Raw genomic sequence first — 22,448 nt, 5'->3', positions numbered from 1 at the left:
CATGGTTGTAGCATATGATGTTCAGGCTCAGGATCATGATCGGTTAAACTCCTCGAATGGAGTTGTGTTGCTCCTGGAGGTTGGATATGTTGTATATGTAAGACTTTGGTCTGGCATGAAGATATATGATAACCAGAATAACCTCAACACTTTTAGTGGTTTCCTACTGTTTCGTTTAAGATAACAAGAGCTTTGCAGAATGTGATTCCAATAATTCTGAACCTTCAGCGTATGAATTAAGATGAAGCTCATGAAGAATCATTAACAAATGAACCTATATTAATAAGGACTAATGTTTGTTTGAAATTTGCAATAGATTACTTTATAAAACTGAGCTGTCTATAAATGTAACTTAATATAAAGTTCCAGCACTGAGACAGACAGGACCCATGAATCTCACATGTGACTCAAAAGTGTTTTGTTAAAGTAGTAAAAATACCTTTTTTAAGTGTAGTTTGTTAGTGATCCTTGATCACTTTATCCTACAGAAATAAAAAAGAGAATAAAGAGACATTGTGACATTTTCTTTTCCTCATATTTTCATGAATATTTCCCCAACAATGCTTGCTTTCAAGCACTCATGATATCATATTTATCAATCAAATTTTGCAATCAAAATAAGTGATGATGTGGTGGCAATCTTTAAAAATTTCCTTTTTATTTATCATTAGGACAGCACATTTACCAGATTATGTATTATGTTAGATGCACAACAGTCATACAGACATGACACTAAAGACAAACAAAATGTATAAATCTTAGAAATGCATGAATCTAGATTTATATTTAATTTTACCTTTTAAAACAACCTATGGACTTTTCTTCAGGTGTGGAAAGGGGGATGTTGAGTGCGGTGCACAGCCTTATTACACAAGTCTTTCCGAATCTGAAATCATACTATTTAGTTTAAACTTGTTAGGCTATTATAGATAGCTAGGTTAGTCTAGTGGTGTAGAAGCTTTAATAACATGATCACTTACGATGGGCAACATGACCAGAATCTTTAGGTTAAACAAACCACAGCATTTCCGTGATTTCTGTCAAAAAAGACAAATATGACTATAAGTAAATGATAAAGAATTGGGTGTGCATCTCTTTACTACTTAAAAAAGATAAAAACCCTTTGGATTGTGCATCTTATAGGCTGATTTCTTTGATCAACTTTGATGTTAAAATTTTAGCGAGGATTTCCTCCCCAACATCATCTCTCCTGATCAAACAAGGTTTATAAAGAAGCATCAGTCATTTTTTAATATCCGCAGCTTACATTAATGTGGTATATTCTCAGCATCAGGCCATTCCAGAATGTGTTGTTTCATTGGACACTGAGAAGGCGTTTGACAGTGTGGAGTGGGAGTACCTTTTTTTAGCTTTGGAAAAATTTTGGATTTGGCCCAGTCTTTCTCTCTTGGATCAAATTACTTTTATAGGTCTCCCTCTGCAGTAGTTCTGACCAATGGTCTGCATTCTAGACCGTTTAACTTGCAGCATGGAACTTGACAGGGCTGTCCGCTAAGCCCATTACTGTTCACTCTAGCTATTGAGCCTTTAGCGATCGCTCTACGCGAGAGTCAGCAGATTACTGGAATTACCCGCGGTGAGGCAGAGCACAAGGTAACTCTATATGCAGACGATCTACTGCTTTTTATCTCTAATCCAAAAATTTCTTTTTAAACTTTGCTTAAGAATTTTGGTCGGTTTTCTGGTTACAGGCTTAATCTGCACAAGAGTGAATTTTTTCCGATTAATAAGGTATGCGCAACTACAGTACTCCAACATAACATTGAAACTAGTCAAAAATAAGTTCTCTTATCTTGGGGTCTGTATCACTCGCCATCATAAGCACCTTTTTAAACATAATTTTGGCATATTTATTGAACGGATTAAGAAAGATCTTTCTAAATGGTCCCCTTTAAAGATTTCTCTCATAATGTTGGTTCCTCAATTTCTTTATCTTTTTCATTTTTCATTTTGTACCAAGGTAGCCTTTTTGTTTATCCATTGGCACCCCCTGATGGGCATTTTTAACTTTTTAGAACCTAAACTAAAATAGTCCGTTTTCACATATTATTTTTTTATTATTATACAATTCTCAAACAATGTGCTATCTTCAAGTGCAAGGTGTCATTTTTTCAGAAAACAACTGGCTTTCAACAAATTAGATATTGACTATTAATACAGTATGTATGGTGAGTTTGTAAATATTAAATTAAATTAAATTTAAATAGACAAAATAAATAAATAAATACATTTTCTGATTTTTATTTAGAAAAAAGAAAAATGATGATCAAAAGAATCTAACACTTCAAACTTGAAAATTCAACTACATTACATATTTAAAAGTCTTTTTGTGACACTTAGTTGCACAGTTTTCATTCAGGAGAAATATTTTTCATACACGCATACATATACTACATATGCATGCATACATTTACCGCACAGACACATTATACAGATACACACAACAAATGCGAAATGTGAGTCTCACTTAGCCTCCTCACAAGTCTTATCAGAAATATCCCAATCAACTGTGTACTCCTTCGCCATGTTTTTGTTTGTTTCTTCTATTATTTATGCGATCCAAAACTCCCTAAACTGCCGCGCTCCATATCTCTCCATTCAAATCCTCCTTCCACCCGCTCTCCCCGAAAGCGGCTGCCATTTGCTGACGGAAGACACAAAATTACCATAATAACCCATATAACGAAAAGCCCATGTTGTCTACTGTCTGTAGCAATTTGAATTATTACGATAGCGGTTCAAGAGTTACAGTAACATGAATACAGCTTGGTTGGTTGTGTCGCCGACGACACATCTGGTTTTAAAGGGTTAAATATGGAATAACTCGTGACCAACGCATGGGATTTTTGTTGTTCACAAAGGGTTAGTTCACCCAAAAATTTAAGTTCTGTCATTAATTACTCACCATCATGTCATTCCACCCATAATGAAATCCGGTTTATTTATCTCCCAATAAATTACCCCCAAAAATACCACATTCAAGGTCCAGAGAAGCAGTAAAGACATCGTTAAAATAGTCAATGAGACTACAGTGGTTGAACCTTAATGTTATGAAGCGACGAGAAATAATGGCTTTATTCAACCATTTTCCTCTTCCTTGTCAGTCTGTTACGAGGTTGGCGCAGTGAACACAGTTCAGCGCTTTCACGTTTACGTCAGAACGTGGCTCATTATTGGCCGGCTCCATTGCCAGCATCACACATGCGTCACATGAACAGGCATCGGCCAGTACAAGGCCGGCATTGGGACATAAAAATGGAAGCGATTAACTGTTTAGAAGACTGAATAAAAAATTTGAATTAAAGTCATTTTTGTTTTGGCACACAAAAAGTATTCTCGTTGCTTCATAACATTAAGGTTGAACCACTGCAGTCATGTCGACAGTTTTAACATTGTCTTTACTACTTCTCTGGACCTTAAATGTGATAATTTAGATGCTTTCTATGGGAGATAAAAATCCTCTCGGATTTCATCAAAAATATCTGAATTTGTGTTCTAAAGATGAACAAAAGTCTTATGGGTGTGGAACAAAATGAGAGTGAGTAATTAATGACAGAAATTTCATTTTTGGGTGAACTTCTCTTTTGGCTGCTTGTGTTTTAAAAGACTATTTTCTTTTCTTTATATTTTCTTCTCTTTATATTTTCTTCTCTGTGATTTGTAAAGCTGAGCAACAAAGTGCATTATAAAGGTGATTTACAAATAAATTGAAGTTAAATTGTAATATAATTTGTTTTGGATTAAAGCATCTGCCAAAAGTGTAAATGTACAAATAATTGAACTCTCTGACAGAACCTATAAGTGATTAATAATTAACAAAGATAAAAACTCATATTAGCTCATATAAGGGTACCATAAAACAAGCCAAGGTCAAAATTATCATTAGTGCATGAGTTCCTATAATCTAGGGCATTCTTTTACATGACAAGCTGTAAATCAGTTTAATAATTATGTTTAATGTTTTTATACACGTCATTTAAATTGACAAGTTTTGTGCATTTATTCATATTTACATCTGTTGATACAGGATCTGTTGATGCACGTGGAGGAAAAATAACACTGAAAGGAACATTTTGTGGATTCAACAAGTTTACCTCAACATTTGTGGCATGACATCAATCACCAGAGAAAAAACTTGTTCTTTAGTTTAAAAAAAATGTAAGGCACTTACAATGGAAATAAATGGGACCAGCAGTAAATATTTAAACACAGTTTCAATAGTATAGCTACAAAGCTTAAAAATTATATATGTAAACATGTGACAATAGCTAATGTATTTAATTTAAATAAAGTCATTCAAACTTGCATACGGACGTACGTTTTGAGGTAATCATTCCTTAAGGTAACAGCCTGTTTTATTAAGTCAGGTCCAATAAATACTATTAAAAAGTGAGATTTCAACCTGCGCCAGACAAGAGCGTGTCTAAAGGGGTGGCACGGGGATTATGAAATTACAATTATGAAAACAATATAACAAGTATAATATATAAAATGTAATAATTCTTCCAGCCAATAAGACCTCAGCATACAAGCTTACCACAAGACAGCATGAACAATAAAATGCAAGATGTTTTTAATCTTGTCATGGTTCATGTTCACTATAAAAGCAGAAGAAATGGGACATTGTGTGTCTAATCTAAATCTAAAGGGCTGTAAAACATCTGATTACATCTGTTCATGGTTTCCTCTTAATCCTTGTTGTTTGTGTGCTGTTTAGTGATTGTACTGTGGAGCCGTCTCAAGGAAGTGTAGCAGAAGTTAATGGACAAGGAAGTGTACAAGAGGTTAGTAGTAAAGACGGTTTGAACCCATTAGTCTGAATAAATGACCTGTGCATGTTTTTTTGATAGCCACAATCCAATGATAGTATCTGTTGTGTGATGCCTTGTATAATATATATGCCTAATATAATATATGTATAATATATATGCCTTGTAGATACAGTTATATGTGTTGATGAAGCCTTATGTTTTAAAATAATGCTCTCAGACTCTGAGGATGACCGTCCAGGTCATCTGTGACGCAGAACTGGTGTTACAGGTTCGTTTTGTTTATTATTTTTTATATTTTTTATAAGTCATGGAATTTGTATATTTTTACATTCGTGCATAATGATCTCTTATTTGTAGTAAATACATGGAAGCGTATGTGCCTGTAACCACTGAAGAAGATGATGAGCTTGTAATCACAGGACACGGTCTTCACAGTACTGATAGAGTAATCTACAAAAGTATGTTGATTGGAGTGTATAAGTCTAAAAATCTCTTTAGGGTACAAAGCAGTTTAACAGCTTCTGATATTATTTCAAATCTGGCCCTTGTTCTTGATCGAAAACATCTCAGCAGATTCAACATAAGGTAAAACGTGTGGGATGGGGCAGTCAGAGGATTTAAATGTGTCTCATACTCAGAATTCATTGACATGTTTGTGAAGTCAAATGATTATTACGTGTTGCATTATTTCACTTTCAATTTCAATAAGGAAAAAATGTGTCCACAGTAAACATTGTCTTATATTGATGTCCATTAAAGCAATACTATGTAAACAATAAAAACAAAAAGTGTCCAAAAGTGGCAATTATGGAATAACAGACACAACAATGCATCATGTTCTATAAGATCATCATGTTTTTTAGGGTGATCCAGGGGATTAAAACGTACAGTATTAGTCTTTCATACCTAGTGGAGTAATAGTAACTAATAATAGTAATTATTACTCCACTTAGTCTGAAATATATATTGTATGTTTTAATCCCCTGGATCACCCTAAAAAACACTTTATTAATTATTAATTTTTTACTTTACTATTAATAGTAAATATGTAAGGTTACATAAAATGGAAATAATCAAAGTAGGCTAACTATGTTACCTCAAATGTGTACATAATGGTTGGATTCCACAACTGATAATATAACACATGTATATGACAATACAACATTTACTGTCGGTGTCATAATATTTACTAATGACTTATTTTTGAGATATTTTGAGATATTTTCTATTGTGCTTCTGATTTGGGTGTGAGATTCTCCGATTTTGGGTGCGCAAGATGTGATGGATTCAGTTGTCCAGTTGGCATTTTCAACCCAAAATGGCGTCCGTGTTACTGAAGCGCCACCTAGTGGGTGTTATTAAAAAAGCAACAGAGTTTCGCCTCTTGGCTTCTCAGAATCAGAATCAGAAAGAGCTTTATTGCCAGGTATGTTGTTTACACATACTAGGAATTTGTTTTAGTGACAGAAGCTCCACAGTGCAACAGAGTAACAGCGACAAGACAAGACACATAATAAAGAATAAGAATAAAATAAGAATAGAATAAGAATAAAATAATAATATACAAATTTACAAGATAGACAAAGTGCAAAAAAAGCAAAAAACAATATATAATATAGACAATTTGTATGTACAGTTATGTGTGCAAATTCACGTGTCACATTCTGTGCTCTGCCTTACGTAAACCTCACCTTGATGTGTCTGCATCAGGTCAGTAACTAGTAGACGTGTATTCTTCCTACAGTACGTAGTCAGCCACAATGCCTATTACTGCCATGTGTAATGTTACCGCGAGGCCGCAGTGTTAAATGTGACACTTTTCGCAAAATCACCACCAGGTGCACCAGTACACAAAGGGATGGTTTGCAACATTGCATAAGGCTGCTGTGACATTTGTACTATTAAATAAAGATTTAAAAATAAATAAATAAAATTACTGATAGTAATAATAATAATATTTAATCTTGGTTAATTATTTATCATGTAAGTGTTTAATGTTCCAGCTATTTGACTACTGTTACAGTGAAATATTACAGTGATGGCAGACAAATGCTTGAAACTACATTCAAAGTGAAAGAAAGTGAAGTGACTTGTGCCATACTTGGAATTTGTGCTCTGCATTTAACCCATCCAAGTGCATACACACAGCAGTGAACACACACCCGGAGCTGTGGGGAACCATTGCTGCGGCGCCCGGGGAGCAGTTGGGGGTACGGTGCCTTGCTCAAGGGTCTCACCTCAGTCGTGGTATTGAGGGTGGGGAGAGCGCTGGAAATTCACTCCCCTCACCAACAATCCCTGCCGGACCTGAGACTCGAACCCATGACCTTTGGGTTACAAGTCCGACTCTCTATCCATTAGGCCACGACTGCCCCCAATAATCCAATAATTCAATAATTCACTGATGTATTTCATCACTTTTTATTAAATGTTTCTTTGTAGCCTACTAAAAATGTGAGAACATTGTTAGGCTATGAAGTTCTTATGAATTGAAAAATTAAGAAACAAACAAAAAAAAAAAGCTAAAAGGAAGGCCCAGAGGAATTAAAACACAGGGACGTAATATCCCAATCAAACACCCTCATGTTTCGAATGATTATTCAAACATGCAAGTTTATTTTTCCCCCACATTTCAGCGTGGAGTTCCATAAAGTGGTCTAAACATTTTCAACACGGGCCTACACAGGGCCGGCCCGAGGCATAAGCGAACTAAGCGGCTGCTTGGGGCCCCCTGGCCAATAGGGGGCCCCCCAATCGTGTTTTTTTTTTTTTTTTTTTTTTTACAATTAAATAACTTAAACAAGTGATATAAATGAATGAATGAATGAATACGAATTAATAAATAAATAATTCGAGACAAGAAAATTCTGATTTGCCGACAACTGCTGCCGTGTCTGCTAGCGTTTGAGTCATGCGCAATTGCGCATAGACACCTCGCGTGCATTGACAATTCGCGCCGGTGCGCAAGTGCACGTCACTGTAATAAATGTTATAAATGATAAGCCATGTCACAAAAAAGGAAGTATCCCTCTGGTGCCGAAAAAAGAAAGAAGAAAAAGACAGAGGAGGAGAAAAAAGAGCAAGATAAAGGTATGTTTGCATAATTATTTACAGAATGTTTTGTGCAGCAGCACAAATTGTGCTCATGTCACTTGAGGTAGCAGCTAGTCATGACTCATGATCTTATATAAGCCATCACCAGAGCTAACGTTAAATCGCATTATTAATATACATTTATCTAGGTGTATTTCACGTATTGATTATAGATATCAGTTTAAGTTGAAAGGGATGCCATATTTCTTTATTTCTTTATTATTTATTTATTAATATGGTGGCGAGTGATGTAGCAGTGCTATCCTCGGTAACACTTTAGAATAATGGTCCGTCATTAATAAGTAACTATGCAGGAAGTAATGCAGGACTAATGAGTAGATCTACATTAACACTTGAGCTACTACTATTAACTAATATAGAAACAAGCTTAACTAATCAGTAAGTAATATCAAATTTAGGACAAAGATAGTTCCTTATTAGCTAATCAATAATTAGAGAATGACATTGGCATCAATAATAACTAATAGGTAACTATGAGAAATTATAAAGAATTACTAATTAATTACTAATCACAACATTAAAGTGTTTGAGATGTGAGCAATTGTCTTTTTTTACTCTCAGTGTGGTCATAAAATGCATCATTAATTACTCAAGTGTTACCTAGTCACTATGCAGGAACTACTAGTGATCAGGACCATTATTTTAAAGTGAAAAACATGTTTTTCACTTTAAAATAATGGTGCAGACCACTAGTAGTTAATCTCAACATCGTCATAAAATGCATCGCTAATTAATCAAGTACCTAGTCATTTTCTTCAAGAACTACTAGTGATCAGGACCATTATTTTAAAGTGAAAAACATGTTTTTCACTTTAAAATAATGGTTCGTGATCAGTAGTAGTTCCTGCAAAGTGACTAGCTAACACTTGAGTAATTAATGATGCATTTTATGATTATATTCAAAGTAAAAATTATGACTGATTACATCTCAGACACATGCTAATGTTCTTTACAATTTGTCCATTAGTTAATAGTTATTAATGATGGTAATATCATTAGGTAATTACTGATTAGTTAATAAGGAACTATCTTCTAAATTTGATATTACTTACTGATTAGTTAAACTTGATTCTATAGTAGTTAATAGTAGTAGCTGAAGTGTTAATGTAGATCTACTCATTAGTCCTGCATTACTTCCTGCATAGATGTTTGTCTATTTTGGTTTTATTTAAAAGATTGCACATTTAATGCACATTTGCATTTGCTAATTATTTATTTCATGTTTTGTGACAGTTTGTATACAGAAGTTTAAGAATAAAGTATTTTAAGTATCAATTTTCTTTATTATTTATTTTGTATTAATACATAACCTCACTGTATTTATTTATAATGTAACATTATAGTGTGACATTTGTGTCAATAATCTTCAACCACAGGTGACTTCACGTGGTGGGAGGGGGGCCCCCAAATCAAATGCTGCTTAGGGCCCCCAAGAGGCTCGGGCCGGCACTGGGCCTGCATAAAATCCTGGGATGGTTAAACTTATTAATTATTGCAGGTTTGAACAGAGAGAGCACTGTCTGTATTTGCTCTGGGGTGTAGAATTAAGACGACACAGTGTCAGTACTTAAAAAGTTAATAATATGAATGTGCTTTGGTCCAGCAGTGGCCTAATTGTTAGAGAGTCGGACCTGAAACCCAAAGATTGTGGTGTGTTTGTTCTCTGCTCACTGTGTGTGCACTTGGATGGGATAAATGCAGAGCACACATTGAGCATGGAACAACATCCTTAGCTACACATCACGTCACAAAATGAAGAGCGTTCTCGCAGACATGATGGTTCCTGCTGGAAAAGAGATCTTCTTTTCTGGGCATTTCGTGGAAAGTTAATTCATTGTCGAGTGGTAGAGCGTTGAACAGAAACATCAATGACATGGGTTCAAATCCCAGACAAACACTTTTACTGAGATGTGTGTGTCCAACAGTTCTCTAAAATAAATAAATAAAAAAATGTTTATAGCGTTCGTTAACCTGAAAGTTTTTTTAAAACACGATTGGAAGGATCCCAGGATCCCTGTGGAATTTAGGCTAATTATTGGGTTGAAAATGTTGTTCATGGCGAGTGTGACAAAGAACGATGAGTGGGTCTATACTCTTCGTTTTGCGTGGGAAAAGCTGGCATAGTAAAATGGAGTAAATCTGATCAAGCAATGCATCTGATTCTGTTTGAACTCAAGAATTCAATGACCCATTGTCAATTATTCTTCAATTAAAGCGCAGTCCATGAAAAAGTAAACACAATTTTGACATTTACTGTATGTTACGGTAGCTGGTGTAAAGACGAGGCAAATACGGATCTCCACAATAACGATGGGTCTTTTTTAATGAACAACGCAAGGAAACACCAGACATACTCAATATAACATTTAGGACAGACAAGGAGTGGAGGGAGTGAGTCCATTATATAGGAGGTGATGATGATAAGGAACAGGTGCAGGTGATCCGTGACGATGAGGAGATGACGAGGGAAGTGAGTGCAGGTGAGGAGACAAGAGGATCATGGGAAATGGAGTTCTGGAGACGAGGGAACTGTGACAGTACCGCCCCCTCTCGGTAGGCGCGACCTCGCGCCGTAGATGTAACACCGGGGAGGGGGGGTGGGCGCCCTGGAGACCTCATGCCGGTGCAGGGAGAGGCATGGGTAGGAGAGGAGGTCTCCAGGGCGGGTCCATGAGCCATGGCGGGTCAGGCGCAGTGGGCAGCCACGGCGGGTCAGGCGCAGAGGGCTGCCACGGCGGGTCAGGCGCAGAGGGCTGCCACGGCGGGTCAGGTGCAGAGGGCAGCCACGGTGGGTCAGGTGCACTTTGAGGCCCACCCATCTGTATCCCACCCCTGGGTACCTGCCCCCCCCCCAAAAAATACTTGGGGAGGTTAAGGAGGGCCTTCAGGAGACTGCGGAATGGTGTGGGTTTGTGGACAGGAGTGGGCTCATGGGCAGCGGAGCATGGAGCGGCTGGCTCGGCGGCTGAGACTGGAGCGGCTGGCTCGGCGGCTGAGACTGGAGCGGAGGGCTCGGCGGCTGAGACTGGGGATACTGGCTCGGCGGCTGAGACTGGGGATACTGGCTCGGCGGCTGAGACTGGGGATACTGGCTCGTTGGCCGCTGAGGGCTCGTTGAGGGCTGGAGCGATGGACTCTGTGATAAAGTCTATCAACCAGCCAGTATCCTCTGGCGGCTCGTGAAAGGCTGGAGCGGATTGCTCGGCGGCGGCGGCGGCTGGAGCGGATTGCTCGGCGGCGGCGGCTGGAGCTGAGGGCTCGGCGGCGGCGGCTGGCAGCCAGGAGTGGGCAGGACCGTTGAAGCGGTATGTGCAGGGCTTTGGGGTAAGGTGAGCTGGTGATGCCCGATAAGCTGCTGATGGGGCTGGACAAGGACTCTGGTTCTCTAGAACTTTCTCTAATTCAAAACTAGAACCATTTAACAGGAGAATCACATTCAGGGAATCGACTAAGGAGAAATTACAGGCTGGTTCGTTATAACGAATAACGTCCTTGTCCAGTCCCATCAGAAAAACAGCATTAAGGCAGGCATCGGTCCAGCTCACCAAATAAGAGACCTCCAAAAATTCCTCCACATACCTCTCCAACGGCCTGCCACTCTGCCGTAAACGGCAAAGCCTTTCCTCTGTGTTGAGAGGCTTCGGGGGTACAGGAACAAGGAAAATCCCCATTGTTTCCACTGTGGATATCCAACGGTTAACGGTCTGTCCTTCTGTTACGGTAGCTGGTGTAAAGACGAGGCAAATACGGATCTCCACAATAACAATGGGTCTTTTTTAATGAACAACGCAAGGAAACACCAGACATACTCAATATAACATTTAGGACAGACAAGGAGTGGAGGGAGTGAGTCCATTATATAGGAGGTGATGATGATAAGGAACAGGTGCAGGTGATCCGTGACGATGAGGAGATGACGAGGGAAGTGAGTGCAGGTGAGGAGACAAGAGGATCATGGGAAATGGAGTTCTGGAGACGAGGGAACTGTGACACTGTACTGTTTGAATTCATTCTAAACTGCAAATTCTTGCACAAATGCTTATGTTTTCTACATGTAGTTATGTGGATATGATTTTTAAAAATGTTATTTGATAGTATTTTATCTCCACATGGCGCAGTTGACTGCTACTCACGAAAACGAGCTGTGATACGTCCACTCCATAATATATGAAAATCTGTGGTTATAGCACCACTTAGCGGTCAACAGCAGAAATGAAATGAACCGCAACGGTATCCGCGGCAACAAAAACGAATTCTGGTTGAGTACCATCTGAATGTGGAGTAGTGTATAAAATTAGAGTATAAATCCTTTAATTCAAAGATGTGAATAGCTTTTATATACAGTAGTTCTGTTGTGTTTGTTTTATGTTTGTTCTTTTAAAACAACATTCAGAAGCCACATTAAAGCAATTCTTAGGTGGCTTTCTATGCATTTGTTGTGTGTACTTATTGCATTAGTACACACAAGGGCATTGCACATGATACACTATATTGCCAGAAGTATTGGGACGCCCCTCCAAATCATTGAATTCGGGTGTTCCAATCACTTCCATGGCCACAGGTGTATAAAATCAAGCATCTAGGCATCTGCTCCTACAAACATTTTTGAAAGAATGGGTCGCTCTCAGGAGCTCAGTGAATTCAAGCATGGCATTATGGTGTGGGGTTGTTTTTCAGGGGTTGGGCTTGGCCCCTTAGTTCCAGTGAAAGGAACTCTTAATGCTTCAGCTTACCAAGACATTTTGGACAATTTCATACTCCCAACATTGTGGGAACAGTTTGGGGATGGCCCCCTTCCTGTTCCAACATGACTGCGCACCAGTGCACAAAGAAAGGTCCATAAAGACAAGGATGAGCGAGTTTGGTGTGGAGGAACTTGACTGGCCTGCACAGAGTCCTGACTTAAACCCGACAGAACACCTTTGGGATGAATTAGAGCGGAGACTGTGAGCCATGCCTTCTCACCAACATCACTGCCTGACCTCACAAATGCGCTTCTAGAAGAATGGTCAAACATTCCCATGAACGCACTCCTAAATCTTATGGAAAGCCTTCCCAGAAGAGTTGAAGCTGTTATAGCTGCAAAGGGTGGTTTTCCCTTCACATGCTATAAGGTTACCGACCGCTGAGAGAGAGGAATCAGATAAAGAGACAAACTTCCAATAAGCCTGTAACATTTCTTTGTTTATGATTCACAATCAACTTTAATTACTTTTCTTTATCTGAAGCAATGTAAATCAAGTACAAAAGACAGTAAATCAGGACACTATAAAAGGAACATGAGAGGATGTGGGGATGACAGAGCAAGAGCTGGACACAAACATCAGTGAAGAATGAAGGCTTTAGTATGTATACTGCTGCTGTTGGAAACCTTTGTGTTTGTCGTTCAGCAGCAGGTAGATGGAGGACTCAATGAGAATGAGATCAGTCAACAGATCAGCTCTGAGGACGGAAGACAGAATCCACCTCAAACAGACACTTTGAGAGCTGAAGCTTCAACTGACAGCCAACAATACTGCCATCTGTGCTTCCCTGACATCCATGCAGCACTGAGAGAACTGACCGCCACCGTTACAGAGCAGAAAGAAAAGAACAGAGAACTGACCACCACCGTTACAGAGCAGAAAGGAAACATCAGAGAACTGACCGCCACTGTTACAGAGCAGAAAGGAAACATCAGAGCTTTAGAGACACAACTGAGGGAACAACAGATGTTTATCCTGGAAGAGCTGAACAAGAAAAATGAAGGTACCTCACCAAAACATTTACTCTTTTATCAATGATCCTCAAATTAAACACAAATGCAATACATTGCATAGTCTAAATGTTAAAGCTGAGTGTATACTGTGTAAATTGTTTAGATTATCTATTAGTAGTCTAAATGTCATTTAACAGAATCTTTATTCCTTCACAGAAATTTCAAATGTTACTCAGAGTCAAGTGGAGGAGTTGAGAAAGGAAAATAGAGGTGAAAGTGTGATTGAATTATGTTAAATTCAGTGTATTCATTCTCAGTGTAATAGAGTAATATATGACAATATTGCTTATGTTTTTCAACAACAGACAGAGAAATAGCTTTTTCAGCTGGACTGATGCAATCTGGCAGTGGATATGTTGGACCTTTTACCACTGACATCACAATAACCTACAAGAAAGTCTTCACAAACATTGGGAACGCCTACAACCCAGTTACAGGTAATTATCAATGAAATGGAGTCATAAACCCTTCTGCTCCATTCAGACCTCTCTGCAGTTGTGTAATATATGTAAGAGAATTAAATGATCTGCCATCTTTCAAAACTATTAAACAGTGTGTTTGGTAATTGAGCAATCATACAGGAAACTGCTGATTCTGTATCTCTTGTTATTTGATTCAGGTGTTTTCACAGCCCCACTGAAAGGAGCGTACATGTTCAGAGTCTCTGTATATGGTCATGGTGGAACTCCATCAACTGTATCCATTTATAAGAATGAAGAGAAGGTGGTTATAGCACATGATGTTCAGGCTCAGGATCGGGTAAACTCCTCTAATGGAGTTGTGTTGATCCTGGAGGTTGGAGATGTTGTCTATGTGAGACTTTGGTCTGGCACGAGGATATTTGATGACACAAATAACTTCAACACTTTCAGTGGTTTCCTACTGTTTCCCTTAAGAGAACAAGAGCTTTGCAGAATGTGATTCCAATAATTCTGAACCTCCAGTGTATGAATTAAGATGAAAATCTTTAACATATGAACGTCTATTAATGAGGATTAATGCATGTTTGAAATTTGCAGTAGATTACTGTATAAAAGTCTGAACTGTCTATAAATGTAACTTATATATATATATATAAACAGTTTCAGCACTGAGACAGACAGGACCCATGAATCTCACATGTGACTCAAAAGTGTTTTGTTGAAGTAGTAAAGAATGTTAAATAATACCTTTTTAAGTGTATCTTGTTACTGATCCTTGATCTGTATCTCTTTATCCTACAGAAATAAATAAGAAAATAAAGAGACATTGTGGTATTTTCTTTTCCTCATATTTTCATGAATATTTCCCCAACAATGCTTGCTTTGAAACACTCATGATATCATATTTATCAATCAAATTTTGCAATCAAAATAACTGATTATGTGGTGGCAGTTTCCATAAATGTGCTTGTTTTATTTTTAACTAGGACAGCACATTTACAAGATTATGTATTATGTCTGATGCACAACAGTCATACATACATGACACAAGGGACAAACAAAATGTATAAATCTTGTTTATTTTGGTCTCTTACCAAATTCTGATACATTTTACCTTTTAAAACAACCTATGGACATTTTCCTCAGGTGTGCGGGCACAGCCTTATTACACAAGTCTTCACAAATCTGAAATCATTTTAATTATTTATTTATCTATTATATATATATATATATATATATATATATATATATATATATATGTTTAGTGGTATACCAGCTTTAATAACATGATCACTTAGGAGGGACAACATGACCAAAATCTATAAGCTAAACAAACCACAGCAAAACAAATACTTCCCTTTAAGTAAAAAGTTCTCAATTATTAAATAATCAAGTAAACAGTCAGTAATAAAATTAGAACAAAGAAAATGACAATAGGATGTATAAATACAACTAGGCATGTGACGGTATCAAATTTTCATGTTGCAATTAATTGCTGAAGCTTTTATCACGATATTAAAATAAGTTGCAAAAAAAATGTTGTCATAGTTTAACAGGTTTAAGAACTCTTTTTGTAATAAAACAAAAAGAACTCTGAATGTTTAAATACAATAATACACTACAAAAAATATATAAAGTGAAATTTTCAAACAGATTAAAATGCAAAAGAATTAGGCTATAAAGAACAACAGATAACACTTTACAATAAGGTCTCATTATTTAATGCATTAACTAAGATTGAGCAACAGCTACATTTGTTACAGAAAGTTTTATTTTTTGTTAATGTTAGTTTAGAAACAACTGATCATTGTTAGTTTTATCTCAGGTCCATTTAATACGTTCTTTTGATTTTAGTAATGTTATTAAACAGTAACTAAGAAATGAACATTAACTAAGAATAATTAATGCTTTATAAGTATTTTTCATTGTCAGTTTGGTAATAATGAATTAACAAGTTAACTAATGAAGCCATATGTCTCAAAGTGTTACTGAACAATAACAAATAATCAGAACATTTCTAATCATTAGGGCATGTTGTAGTCCAGATTAAAATATAAAAATGTTTAGGTTTGAAAATAAATATCCTTTTAAGTGTTTTTTAAGTATTCAGTATTTGGTGCTGTGATGAACAACACTGAGATTACAAAAAAATGAGTGGCTGTTTGAAGCATTTTAAAAACTTCACTAGCACAGTTAATTTGTCTGCACGGTTTCCGTGGTAACCGCTGCATGCTGCTGTTCCATCAGCGCCCTCTGCTGTCAGAGAGAGTGAACATGCACTTTCATTCAGCGCGTCTCCTTCACTCGTTCAGTCATGTGCTTCTCGTGCACGATGGGCTTGTTAACATCTGAGTGCGTGTCCTTTTGACGCAGAATACAGCGGTGTTGTACATTTTATACGAGTGATGGGTAAAGTATTCTTAATTGCATTATAAAAAATTAATAATTGGTAATAAATTATTATTTACGGTATTCTGAAGTGTCCACGATTACAATATCGTGCATATTCATTATCGCGATTTATCGCATTACCGAATATCGGCACAAGTCTAAATACAACAGATACAGTTCTTTAAAATTTAAGTAGCTTACAGTTTTATTTTATTTAACATTAACGACACAAACAGCAGCGGCTATATTAGGTTGCTTTCACTTTAAGAGCTACAGTAATGTGCAGATCCAATACTGACACAAGACCCAAACTGTTTTTCTATTTCGTTACTTAAGACTGTTTTATGGTCCGTAATTAAACACCTTTACCTTATTTTTTTATTATTCTCAGGTTAAATCTAATCTAAATTATAAGCATTTTAAAATACTTACAATCAGACAGAAGACTTCTCCATGGTCTGTTTCAGGCTCAACGACTTAAATGAATGCCATGTGTGGCAGAGTTATAAGTTCATTTATTTATTACAACTAGTATCTCTAGGAGTATACACATTCTACAAACACTTTCTACAATCACAAATATTAAATATAGTATAAATATCAAAAAGTTCTTCAGTCAAGGCAATATCAGTGATGGTTCAGGTGGTCACGAAGCAGCATCGTTGTTATTAAAGAACAATTAACTCATATACAGAAGAGGTATACTTGTTACAGGACAATTGCATATATTCCAGAACAAGACATATTGCTCACTACTTAAATGAAATACTGTTAAGTATGGTAATGTTTCTATAATACATTGCTATGAATATACACAAATATAATTAAAAAAAGAAGTAATCACATCCCCACATTTCTGGCAGAGTAAAGCATAAATACAAACACATAATTCAAGTCTCCTTTCTGCATTGTCATGGAAAAGTATTTTTGCTGTTTTTATATTCCACTCCTTTTTTCGTTTGCTGTAGAAGCGAGTAACACCCTTCTCCCACCATGTCACCATTTTTTCCAACATCAGCAAATCATTTGGGATACCTTTTCTCAATACACTAAACGACTCTGTGACACAAAGCTCTGGTAGAGTTAGGATCACTATATACCACAATATAGTTTATGGTGGTTTACACACCCTGGCAGCACCTATGATGAAGCAAAACAAATAAAAAAGTCAGCCAGATCTGGGGCATATATAGATCACAAACTTTGTTGCATTAATTTCCTCTTATGACTGTAAAGATGCTTTGAAACAATCTGTATTGTAAAAAGTGCTATATAAATAAAGGCCACTTGACAGGAAAATATAGGATTTAATCTGAACACTAGGATAATGAAAGTTACAATCACTTTTGCTTTCAATATTATCAGCGGTTAAAATAATGATTTTCAAATCCTTTAAAGCAGACAAAGTTATTTATGAAGTTACATGTTTAAAAATAAAGTAGAATGGAAAAATATACTTTATATAAAAACAGCTGTAACAAATAATGCACTGCTGTGAAGGAGAGGCTGTAAAAGCCTTTCTTCTAGTAAGAGGTTATGCACCGGTGTGCAGAAGCGGCAGGTTAAAGCCTTTCTCCCAGATAAACAATTACCTTTCCTTATTAAACCCTGAGCAACACAGTTAAACGTGAGTGGAATACCAACACCAAAACCAGCTGACAGGAAACCAAAAAATAAGGCAAATGGGTGGAGATAAATGCACTAACATATTCTCCTCAATGCATGTTTAAACAAATAGCACCTAGATTGTACATCAGGATACTTTAATATAAAGTTGACCACAATTCAGTTCAGTTTATAATGTTAGATGAGACCAAACATGACAGTGGATTGTTAGAAAATACTAGTAGATCTGTCATCATTTATGTAAGCGAATCAGCTCAAATGAAATGAATTAATTTATAGGGAATTTTAAAAAGAGTCACTTTTTAAGTGACTTAGTTTACAACCAAACAACTGAATTGTCCAGCGTTCATTTGCTCGGGCCGTAATAAGCTCTTGTAATGGATATGAATATCCAACTATCATGAAAGCACTATTTATTAGCAAGGTATCAATAGATCGCAGTTTAAGGCATTAAATTTATAAGCACATAACACAAGACAGTTCTCTTTAAAAATCTACAGGAGACTTTGATTTTTCTAACACAAACTAATATCTAACACAAACACACATTCATACAAGTTGCAGAAACAAAGGAAGTGAGAAAGAAAGTTTTAAGAGAGAATGAAATGATGAGCATGATTTCTAGCAAAATATGCACTTCATAAGACCTGACCTCAACGGGTTTTCTGAGTTTGCTGGTTTGTCGTGGAAAAGCCAATCATGTTCGGGTGTGCTGGCAAACAAATTGAGTCTTTTGTTGTGGCTGGAGTTTAACGTTGAGGTGGCAAAAGTTGTTGGTTAAACTTTGCGGAAAAACTTAACTTAGAACACGAGACTCTCAACGTAAAAAGAAAGGAAGTTAAAGTAAAAGAAAAGAAAAGTGAGTGAGAAGTTGGATGGCTTGAATGAAACTGCATTGTCTGTTCTTTGTCTTTAAGCCATATTATACTGAATTTGTCATTCTGATCTGACTATTTAAACTCAGGTGTTTGTCTAAGCTCTTAGAGGAGTTCTGACCAATCAGGTATTGTGTCTTCCAAAGGTGGCTTTCCTCCTCCCCGATCATAAACTAAATGTTATCTCATGTTCTCCTAAATTCCCGCTCTCAGTAGAGAATAAAAAAGATTACAGTTTAGACCCGATTTCACTGAAAAATATACAATACGTTTCACACAGATTTCATTCAAGCCAAACTTTTAATTGAAAATAGAGATTTAAATTCATATCAAACAAGGTTCACTTTCAAACAACCATTCAAAAGTTATAACAATTACATGAATTGTAAGTGATCTAAGCATAACTGTTCACATGTATAATGTGTAGACATGATATCAAATTATGCCATTGAACAATGTTTGGTAAGTCCGTTTAGAATTGTCTTGGAACAATTCGATGCAGTTTATTTGTAAAAACAGTTTCTGTGGGTTTTTCTGTAAAGTTTTAACTGTGTCACTCAAAAGAAATAGGCCTGCATTGTCTCTCTGTCTATTTTGATCTGGAGATCAAAGACTCTTTATCTTCTTGTGGCTCAAGTTGTGTTGTCTTTTCAACCATTTGGTTTCTACAAATTACTAAAGTTTGCCCCCTTTTATTAGTCAGGAATCATGCATGGCCATAAAAGTTCTTGGCAGGGGGTGTTTCATAGATTGACTGGAGTCGCTTGGGGTGTTTGGGTCTTCCAATGTTGATTTTGGCATCTGGATATGTTTGAAAGAATCATCTGAAAGATTATTTTGTCTGGTTCATCCTCGGTTCCTACATTTACTTGCCGGTGGTCGTGGCAGCGATACCACCTTGCTTTTTTTTCTTATCAATAGGAAAGAGACTCAAAATACTCAGTCAATTTTGCACATACAATTAAGAGTTATACTCCATTTTAATCTGTGAAATATCTTCTTTTATTTGTGTACACTCAGAGTAAAAACAAGATGTTGTGTTTTTTGCAAAATAAAGAAAACTAAAATGATGCGTGATCTGTCATCTCCCTCTGAAGGAAGTCCAATCTGATAGTTCTCAGAAAATGAAGTGTAACTTAGTGAATACTAATCCTGTTTGATCCTGTCTGGCTCCCGCTACATCTTTGGGCCTCATACTGCACACCTGCCAATGCTCAACGGCCTGTTTACAACCTGGGCTGATCTCAGTGGCCGTTCCCTCAGCGTGCTTGTCTTTGTGCCTCACCCCTTCCTACTGTATGGACTGTGTTCACCACCTCACCCCCTATATCCCAAGTCTTGTCAATAAACCTGTAAAACTCATCCTGCGTTTGAGTCCTCCCTCACAGATCCCTGACAGAACGAACTGGCCAGCATAGGACTCAGCAGGATGAGCATCAGAATCCGGCCATCTGCTAACGCCCGGGAGAGAGTGGCTCGTCATCAAGGTTTGAGTGGCTCGTCATCAAGGGTTGGGAGATGGGAACGTTCACCCAGTTTTTCTGGACTATGTCTAGGGGGTTAGATTATAATGACGCTGCTCTCAAAGACATCTTTAACACCTGCTTAGATGATCCCCTACCTACATGTGAGATGGATTCTCTCAGGGTTCTGGATTTCTGGGGTTTCTACAGTTATCTTGGTCATCGCAGCCGGCGGAGAGTGCCAAGTCGACCAGTATCTGCCTGCAGCAATTCTCCCGCCCTTCCTCGTCTGTCACGTCACGTTTATGATCCTCCTCTGACTTCTACCAAGAAGCTAAGGTTCAGAAAGCGGGTGACTGAGTCCACCACATCTACCTCAAAGACTGTTCCAAGCACCTCTGAGCCAGTCAAGTCTACCACTGTCATCTCCCAAGCAATTAAGTCTGTTCCAGTCATTTCTGAGTTAACTAAATCCGATTCTACCATTCCTGAATCAGCCACATCCACTTCTGTTATTCAGGAGCCAGTCAAGTCAAGCACAGTCATCTCTCAATACATCAGGTCAGTTCCAGTTTGTCCCCAATCTGAGTCAACCCCTGTTGTTCAATAAACGGTAACGTCCACTTCTGCTGCCCAAGAGCCAGAGAAGTCTACCACTGTCATCTCTCAGTCTAAGTTTGTTTCTGTCATTTCTGAGCCTGCTGTATCCGTTTTTGTCACTGCTGAATCGATGGGGTTAACTGCTATGCCGTCTGTGTTGGCCGAGTCAGTTACAGATACTACAAAGGCGGTCAAGCACATAACACCGACCCATCAAGAGCAGAGGAGCGGAAAGGCCTTCGCTGTTCAGTCTAATACCCTTCCTTCTAAAGCCCCAAGCGCAGCAGTTTCTGAAGCATCTGGTCCAGTGGAATCAATTTCAAGGTCTAATACCCTTCCTTCTAAAGCCCCAAGCACAGCAGTTTCTGAAGCATCTAGTCCAGTGGAATCAATTTCAAGACCGCTTGGCATTCTCGTCACACCAGAAGTGGGTGTTCTAGCCAGCCATGTCCTGTCCATGGACATCCCTTGTGTGACTCCAGAGCCAGTCAAATCAACTGCTGTCTTTTCTCAGGTTACCAAATCAGCCACTCCTGAGTCTGCTGAATTAACCACTGATTTTCCTGTATCTGCCAAGAGTTTTTCTGTTATTCCTGAGCCCGTCAAATCAAGTGTTGTCCCTCAGTCAAATAAGCCTGTTCTTACTACAGAGTTTGCTGAGTCAACTTCATTCACTGCTGAGTCAACAGAAGTCACTGCTGTTCCGCCTGAGGTGGCCAAGTTAGCTGCAGATATTACAGAGGCAGTCAGGCACACACCATCGACCCGTTGCAAACGGAAAAGAAAGACCCATGCAAGGCAGTCTACTATCCTCCAATCTCAAGCCTCAAGTCCAGTGGTCCGAGAATACCCAAGTCTGAGTGCACAGAACCATGAGGTCCTGGAGGACCCTATTCTGATGGTCTCAAATCCAGTGGTTCCTGAGGTATCAAGTCCAGTGACTTTTTCTAAGCCACCTGCCAGTCATTTTATGCCCTCTGAGACCGTTTCTACCAGTGCAGTCATGTTTACAGAGGCCTCTTCTTGTCAGTAAATGCCTGCTATTATGGCCAAGGAGGCCATCCCCAAACTGCCTGTTGTCATTGCTGCAGAGGCCTTTTCTGAATGTCTTACAAGTCTCATGTCCATAGTAAAGGACATATTACTATATATTACTATAAATTACAGCAACACCTCCCCCTTTGCCTTTCTGTCGAGGATTGTGTCGATAATCATAACCTTGAGGACTAGATTCATTTAAAGTAATGTAATCATCTGGTTTTAGCCAGGTTTCTGTCAAACACAGCAAGTCTAGTTTATTGTCTGTGATAATTTCATTTACAATAAGTGCTTTTGAAGAAATAGATCTAATATTCAGTAACCCAAGCTTTATCATTTGTTTATCTGATTTATCTGTGATTTTCATT

At 37.7% G+C, this 22,448-nt stretch overlaps 1 protein-coding gene across 1 annotated transcript; it reads left to right on the top strand.

The window, feature by feature from the left end:
• The first annotated feature begins 13,220 nt into the window (after positions 1-13,220).
• On the top strand, positions 13,221-14,913 carry LOC137024090 (uncharacterized). The gene is made up of 4 exons (XM_067391252.1): positions 13,221-13,655; positions 13,822-13,875; positions 13,971-14,102; positions 14,285-14,913. Exons 1-4 carry the CDS (start codon positions 13,241-13,243, stop codon positions 14,584-14,586), a joined length of 903 nt encoding a protein of 300 aa, XP_067247353.1. The 5' UTR covers positions 13,221-13,240; the 3' UTR covers positions 14,587-14,913.
• The last annotated feature ends 7,535 nt before the right edge of the window (positions 14,914-22,448 follow it).

This window comes from Chanodichthys erythropterus, chromosome 8, assembly GCF_024489055.1.
Source record: "Chanodichthys erythropterus isolate Z2021 chromosome 8, ASM2448905v1, whole genome shotgun sequence".
Taxonomy (NCBI): Eukaryota; Metazoa; Chordata; class Actinopteri; order Cypriniformes; family Xenocyprididae; genus Chanodichthys; species Chanodichthys erythropterus.
This window is presented reverse-complemented; position numbering and strand designations above follow the sequence as displayed.